Raw genomic sequence first — 8,055 nt, 5'->3', positions numbered from 1 at the left:
TCGATGGCAACCAAAATTCAGTGGGACGCCTCGCATTGGGCGATCACGGGAAGACTACAAATGAAGCAGTGCAGGGTGATATGGGCTGGACAAGTTTTGAAGTGAGGGAAGCTCACAGTAAAATTGATTATGAAGAACGACTGAGAAATACGGAAGAAAGTAAATGGGCTGGGAGAGTGTTGAGGTATTTGTACAGGAAAAACATTGATTCACAGTGGACGTACAGAACTAAGAAGCTTACCAGCAAGTAGGGAGCCTGTAGGGTGAGCAACACAGCAATAAAGAACGTCAAGCGGAAAGTCAGAGAGGCTGAGATAATCGCATGGGTGGCAATGGAAAAGAAACCTACCATGCAGTGGCGTAGCCAGAAATTTCGTTCGGGGAGGGGGTAGGGGTGGGTGGGGGGGGTCACGTTGCAGCTCGGCCTTCTCCTTATCGAATTTGTCGAGGGATCAAATACATTAATAATACCTGCACTGCAATTGCCAAGGATGCTGCAAACGAATTTTTGAACGCTACACATTGTCAAGACAAGTAAAATAAGTATTTTTTTCATAAAACAATGTACTCGTATGTCCCAAAAATTGTGCCCGAAATAACTGATATCAATGCATGCTCCCATGTTTTTGTATATTTAATAAGTGAGGAAAATATCACGCGAACTTTAGAACTATAGCACTTCGAAACCAGCAAAGCAGTGCATGCCGCTGATATGAAAAATATAAAGAGCTTGATATGAATAAGTCGAGGACAAATATTTTAATGAAACTTTGTCATTCAAGAACCTTGTTTACATTTTTGTACATATGCAACATCCACGGAAAAATCTCAGTGACGCTGTCCTTCGTTCCAATGTATTGCGCAGGAGGAGCTGTCGTCGGTCGTGTATTGTGAGTAATTGCACCAAAATATAGTCGCAACAGAGAGCACATATGAAAAGCAGGAGTTTTGCAAAATATACGAGGGCGAATAAAATGAAAGTGAGCCAATGCGAATATATGACAAAAGGGGCACTTTATTCAAAAGTAGTCTCCATGGGCATTTAGACATTTGTCCCACTGACTAACGAGTCGCGTGATTCCGGTCTCATAAAGCTCCTTGGGTTGCTGCTTCAAAAAGTCTCTAACAGACTCCTTCCCGTCATCGTCCAACACGAATCTGATTCCCTTGAGCTGCTTTTTTTTTTTCAATTGCACCAAGTTGTGGAAGTCGCAAGGCGGCAGGTATGGGCTATATAGCGGACGTTGCAGCGTTTCCCATTTGAACTTTACCAGTTTTGTGTTAACCACATCAACGACGTGGGGACGGGCATTGTGGTGGAGTAAGATGACCCCATTCGTCAATTTTCCACGTCGTTTGTTCTTGATTGCGACACGCAGCCGATCCGGCGTTTCACAATATCGGAAACGATTGATAGTCTCTCCATGTTTAGCAAATTCGATCAGTAATGGCCCCTGACGATCGAAAAAAAGTCAACAACACATTTTCAGCTGAAATGACGGCCTTTGCTTTCTTTTGGGGTGGTGAATTCGAATGTTCCCACTGTATGCATTGCCGTCGCGTTTCAGGCTTGTAATAGTGTCCCCATGATTCGTCCCCAGTGACAATTGCAGACAAGAAGTCGTCACCCTCATTGCGATACCGGATCATATGAGTCAAGGCAGCGCCGAACCTCTCCGTCTTCTGGCGATCGATGGTTCAAAATATTGGGCATCCATTGCACACACAAGAGCCGATAACTGAGATGTTCATGAATTACGGTGTGAACCGAACCGTGACTGATGTTCACACGCTCTGCCAGTTCATCGATGCTTATCTTCCCTTCTTGTCTAATCAGCTCATCAACCTTTGCAAGTGCGTTGGGGGTGATTGCACGGTGGCTTTAGCCCGGTCTTGGATCGTCTTTGCAACTTCCACGTCCTTCTTTCAACTGTTTGCTCCAGCGCTTCACAGTGGCCAATGAAATGCAATGTTCAACGTACGCAGCAGCCATACGGCGTCTAATTTCTTTTTAGGAAACACTTTCAGCTGTCAAAACCTCACGGCACCACGCTGTTCAACTTTTGGAGCGTCCATATGTCAGGCGACCATGTTCAGCCCAGTGTATGAGAGCATTCAAGAACATTTATCCTCGCACCTGCGTGTCACTTTTCTAAATGAGAGATGACTGTGTGCTACGTGCATGCCTCGCAGATAATGAACCGAACCATTATTGCGCGGAGTCAGTTGGCTCACTTTCATTTGACTCGCCCTCGTACATTATAAAGGCAAAGATACAATGGAATATACAAATGCGAAGATACAGCTTGATAAAGGGCAACAAAGTGTCATGAAAACAAACAATTGCACGCATACACAAAACCTCACAACAAGATATTTAAATACACGTACAAGTCTCCAATGAATACACATATCTAAGAAAAGGTCATTGTATATAATGCGTCAAACAAGGCAAATAAATATGTTGGGCAATCACAGATTCACAGAGATCACAATCCTAAGCCCCCCCCCCTCCTTCCACTCTTCCCAATGTATCGCGCGCGGTGCAAGACGGCGCGCTTCCTCCCCGCTTTTCTCCCTTGCGCACACAAGACTCAGCCACCATCGTGGGCTCACCCATGCCCCCCACCGCCCCCCCCCCCCCCCTAACGCTTTCACTCGCAGATGCAGCATGCAGCGCGCGGTCACGATGTTATCGCCCTTGGACTTTGTACGGAACAGGAGGGCGATGGCGACGGCAGGAATGCGCCTGGAGTGTCCATATAATTACTATCGCAATAATATAATAAGAGTATCGGCAACTGAAGCGTCCCGTGGACCTTTACTTTCCGGGAAAAAAGTAATGAAATCGAACTTTCACCATGCGGCAATTCGCTGCGCCGCAACAATATCTTTCTTTTTGTGGGGCCGGAGCACTGCAATGAAAAAAAAAAAAAAAACACGAAGGAAGGCATGTTGGCCACAATCGAATGCCTACCTTGGGCACCTAATGCGGCTACCGAAGGAATATCGAAGAAAACGTGAGACGCTAGGCCCACAGAGAACCATACGCATACTGCTCGGTATCCTATACACCGGCTAGACAAGACTTACCGGAGAGGTTCCGCTCAAGCGAACGCGTTGCAATGCGTCGAGTCCCCACAGTGATGGCGGCGAGCGACCATTGCTCCTTTTACTCGTCTGCTGTAGCCAGAAAGCGTCCAAAACTCTGCCAGGCGGAAATCCACTGGTCCAGACGAAAACGAACGCGCACCGAAGTGTGCCGCGCGGTGGTCGGGGCAACACGAAAAAGACGCATGCGCTCTGGCTGGCTCTGGCAGTCCGCGGGTAGCGAGAACAAGAAAATTGAAGAGGCTCAGTGTGGTCCTCGCGAATAAAAGCCAAAGTAAAAAAATAAGTAAGAACCTAGTAACATTTTCTGGCTTTAGTGTCTTGACGTGGATGCCTTGGCGCAGCTGAAAAAAATAAATGTTTATATCCTTTTCTGTTGCATGACGGCACAAATGAACCACCACAACTCTTCGTCTCATTGGGCCTCGCTGCGTGCTTTGTCAACTTGTATAATAGTGTGTTCATTTGGCTTGTCTCGTTGTATGGTCCGATCTACGACTTTAGAACTAAAGTCATTGCGCCTTTTGCGTCAAATGTTTATAACAACATTACACCTACAAAGTTCCGGAATTGAAAATCTAAAGCACGGCTTTAGAAATGTCAACGCACCTTGCGCATCAAAAGTTTACGAGAACTTTATACCCGTAAAGTTTCGGAATTGAAATCGATGCGCTCCGTAAATTACGCGGCCTCCGCGAGATGCCGCGACAAGCCCGTTCGCCATCAAAACGCCCTTGAAATTTTGTGCTCGGATGGGGCCCCTTGCGTTATGTGACTCCCGGTGCATGTGCGTTGCCGCGAAATTCAGCCCGAGTTTGCAATGTTTGCCCTGAAACGTCTTTTCGAGCGTGAAATAGACATTCCAAGCAAAATCCAGAACGATTTCCTGCGCCGAAGGTTGTTTTGGTCGGCGGCGCATGACAGCCCGAAAAAATTTCGGGGGGAGGGGGGCGCTAAAGCCCCATCAGCCCCCTCCCCCACCCTGGCTACACCCCTGATCATAGCAGTGTCAACTCATTCCGACAAAGGTGGTCTATACAATCACGCTGCACGTGTAAGTTCTTGTTAGCAGTTTACTTTTAAGCAACGTAAACTATTTCGTATTGTTTAACGCCTCTTTAACATACACCACTATGACGTGAAGTCCTTTCGAAAACTGCCGAGAGAGAAAATCTAGTTTAACTACCTAAAACTCTCCGTGCACGTCAATTGACTTGCATGAAGGTTTCCTTGGACAAATTCGGATCAATTCAACCCTGCTGCCGCTATTCGCGAAGCCGCAGTAACTTGACACAACGCGTAACTTTTTTATGCACATGCTTTTAGCAGTTAGCTTTCTCTCCGATTCAATAAACGTGACCGCGATTGCATCGTAATTGTAATTCGTACCTTCGACGTTGCAATTACAGCTTTAATAACGTTTTAAACATTCCATGATCTCAATTTCTTGTCAGCAAGCCTGTGTGGTTGAAATACACGAAAGCAAGAGACATAACATTGCCGCGAAACGCGAACATTTGTAAAACCTGCGTACGCGCGAGGACAGAGTAGGCTCCCCATGAGCTCCCGAGCTTCCTAACATGCAATAAAGAACCTCCCTAGGCGAAGACACAGCCTATGGCGAACATAACAATGCGTGCAGCGACATCTGTCGAAACTGGGGCGACGAACACGACGGGAGTTTCTAAGAGTGACCACAAGCCGGCGCATAAGTCATGGGCACTAAAATTGATCTTCGCGACAACGAACACAAGCAGGCGGCGGACGCGTTCTTTTTTCGCGCAGACATCCGTTAATAGAAGTAAGTGTGAACTGAATCTTCGGTTACTCTGGACGAATCGCATGCACCGATATCCAGTGGTCACTGACGGAGCCATGGTGGGTCGTCGACCGACGTACAAACGCCACGAAGCCACGGGCTGGGTCTTCCCCCGGGACGGTTTTGATTGGTCAGACTTCGAAGCGGCCTGTCGCTATCGGCCGCGCGCCGATGACATACTTGTTATGACGTACCCGAAGTCAGGCACGACGTGGGTGCAGTACATGCTATACCTGCTCGTACACGACATGGCGCCTGTTCCGGCGGGTCGCCGCCTAGACAGCTTCGCGCCGTTTCTGGAGAAAGGAGGCCTCTGCCTCCTCGACTCCCTGGTGAAGTCGCCCAGGCCCATTAAGACGCACCTATCATTCGACGTGATGCCCTGGCACCCGGAGCCCCGCTACGTCTGCGTGCTGCGAAATCCCAAGGACGTGTGCGTCTCCTTGTACCACCATGTGCGCGGCTTCGAAAGGTACTACCACTTCGAAGACGGCAGCTTCGACGATTTCTTCGAGGCTTTTGTGGAAGGCGAAGTAGACTCGTCCGATTACCACGATCACCTGCTCTCCCTCTGGAGCCATCGAGACCATGACAACGTCCTGTTGCTCAAGTACGAAGACTTGAGCGAACGACCCCTGCAAGAAGTGCGTAAGCTCGTAGACCACGTGAGACCCTGCTTCCCCTCTGGCTGGATGGAGCCCGACTTGGAATCCCTGGTGGCTGCGGCGAGCTTCGACGTCATGAAGGCCCAACCTACGGAACAGTGGGCTAGCTCCAGGCCAGATCACGTGCCACCATTCATTCGCCTTGGTCGGGTGGGCGACTGGCGCAATCATCTGACGAAGGAGCAGAGTGAGCTGCTGGAGGAAAAGTTTGCCCGAAAGACGGCTGGTACGGGAGCCGAATTCCTCTGGCCAACGGAGGTGATGGTCGCCAACGGGGACTGATACGTGACACTTATACCGAGAAAAGTAGACTCGGCAATCACTTTACACCATTTAATTGAAAAAGGTCAGAGAAAAAGCAATTGTCATTTTAGCAGATACGTGAGACAGCAACCGGTGCACAGTTGCGCGTTTACATGCGCTCTGATTCAAGAAGCCTGGCAAGGCCCAGGTCACATCAGCCACCTACCGCCCAGACAAGCCCAAACAGCCTTCATTTATTACTATTTTTCGTTATTTCCATGCGTCCTATCTGCATATTTGCTGTTCAAATTTTCGTTTCTATCGTATTGATTCGCAACACCTGTAACATACGCTCCATACCTGCCAGCCTGCGAGATATAACATCCCTAAAAATCCCGTGAACAGAAGGGAAAAGTATGGCATACATTCTGAAGAACTTCGCCCTGGTAACACACTTTTCCAGCTACACTTTTTTGTTTTCACAAAAATAATTTACGAGAGTAGTTAACCATCCTAGCACATTCCAAAAACTAATGTTAAGACTCGTGCCACTAACAAACATACTTATGAATGTACGAGTATTCGCTTCGTCTGTTTCTTTTTTTTTTTTTTTTTTGGTGCATGTCGGTGATAATGTATGATAACTTCGAAAAAGTGTGCCAGGGATAAGCGGGACGCCGTGGTGGGGGACTCCGGGGATTTCTACCACGTAGGCTTATTTACATACCAGAGAAATGTACTAACTACTAGGATTTCTTTTTTCGCGTTGCCGCCTGCATAAGAACAGCCTCTGTGACATAACTGGAACACGTGACCTTTCCAGGACAAACATTAGTGACTGACCACCGCGGCTGGCAGGCACACAGTGAGAAATCAGCCTTGCGAACATATTCGCATTTTAAGGTATGAATGAGGCCAAGTTGAAAAGTGCATCTTCTTTTGTTTTCCAATATTACTGTTTCTTCTTTTGTATAGTTTTTTAATATTTTGCAGAAATAAATGTGTTGCTACATTGTTTCTTACAAGTGATATACCAAAAATGTAATCCTATACCCGATGTTTGTGAAACCAAAACTGAAAGGGCCTGTTTCTAGTGAAACATGGAATTCCCATATTGTGATTTTTTTTTATTTCACGCCAACATTATGAGTAAAGAAGTAATGATAATCTCAGGTATTTTTCAGCAAGTTTTTATCTTTAAGCTATATTGGCACGTAGACTTGTTCATCTTTCTCGGGTGAGCGCTTTTCACCGTGTAACAAATGTCATCGCTCAGCGCAGGACGCGCCCGCACGTATCGGAAGTTTCTCGAATTTTATCGATGGTTCTGTTTTCACCAGAGCTTGTGTAATCTGATTGATTGTGCGACGCGAATTCTGTAGAACTTTCTGGAACACACGCGGGCACCACCGATTACTACTCTGGAACCTTCGATGACTCGTGTACAAAAGCCGACGCGATTGACCGAGATTTTCGACGACTGTGTTCGCCGCCGTCGTTGTTCCTTGAGTGTGGCCTATTTTTGAAGGCACAGGTTCGCCCAATAAAACGCAAGCTTCGTCACTCACAGTTTCGCTGCTTTCTTCACCGTCACTACCACGTGACAATATTAACTCGCACAAGGGGGACGCGCTACAATTCAAACGCGCTGTTTGCGTTCTGGAGGCCTCTGTGCGCGCTTGGATAGAAGCAGCAGATTGTCTTGTTTAGCGGTGTTTACACGCTGTCCTCTTTTATACAGCTGGCTACACTGTGGGGAAGTTCATAGCGAAAAGACGAAAATAACTAATGTTTGCCGGCAATCAACAGTCGCGGTGAGTGGTTCTGCGAGTGGGTTGAAACTCGGCGATGTTGGGGACGGCTGCAGTAACCTGGACTCAAGTGCTCCACCGCAAGGCGATGGAATCGTCAACTTTTGCATTCTGTCAACCGTGCTTGCATCAATGACTTTCCCTGAGCGCCTCGCCACATCTGTGAAACTGGAGGATGCGCCTTTGCCAACGGGCACCTTGTGCATATGTACTGTTGTGTGTTCTACTTGTGGATATGGGCATCTGTATGATGACGCTGTTGGGGGCGAAATGCAAAAAAAAAGAAAAAAAAAATACTGACCGCGTCCCCTGCATTGGGGGCACGTTAAAGATCCCCTGGGGTCAAAATTAATCCGCAGTGTGTCATGTGTGTCATTTCAACAGCGGCAACAGAGGCACAGTTTAC

At 47.5% G+C, this 8,055-nt stretch overlaps 1 protein-coding gene across 1 annotated transcript; it reads left to right on the top strand.

Moving 5' to 3' along the window:
* The first annotated feature begins 4,863 nt into the window (after positions 1–4,863).
* LOC126516875 (sulfotransferase 1 family member D1-like) lies at positions 4,864–7,407 on the top strand. The gene has a single exon (XM_050166960.2). The coding sequence runs from the start codon at positions 4,954–4,956 to the stop codon at positions 5,875–5,877; it is 924 nt and encodes a 307-aa protein (XP_050022917.1). The 5' UTR covers positions 4,864–4,953; the 3' UTR covers positions 5,878–7,407.
* Positions 7,408–8,055: the final 648 nt, after the last annotated feature.

This window comes from Dermacentor andersoni, chromosome 1, assembly GCF_023375885.2.
Source record: "Dermacentor andersoni chromosome 1, qqDerAnde1_hic_scaffold, whole genome shotgun sequence".
In the NCBI taxonomy this organism is placed as follows: Eukaryota; Metazoa; Arthropoda; class Arachnida; order Ixodida; family Ixodidae; genus Dermacentor; species Dermacentor andersoni.
This window is presented reverse-complemented; position numbering and strand designations above follow the sequence as displayed.

Bases quoted from the DNA above. Each gene is read 5' to 3' on its own strand.
- LOC126516875 (XM_050166960.2), top strand. From the start codon at position 4,954: ATGCACCGATATCCAGTGGTCACTGACGGAGCCATGGTGGGTCGTCGA.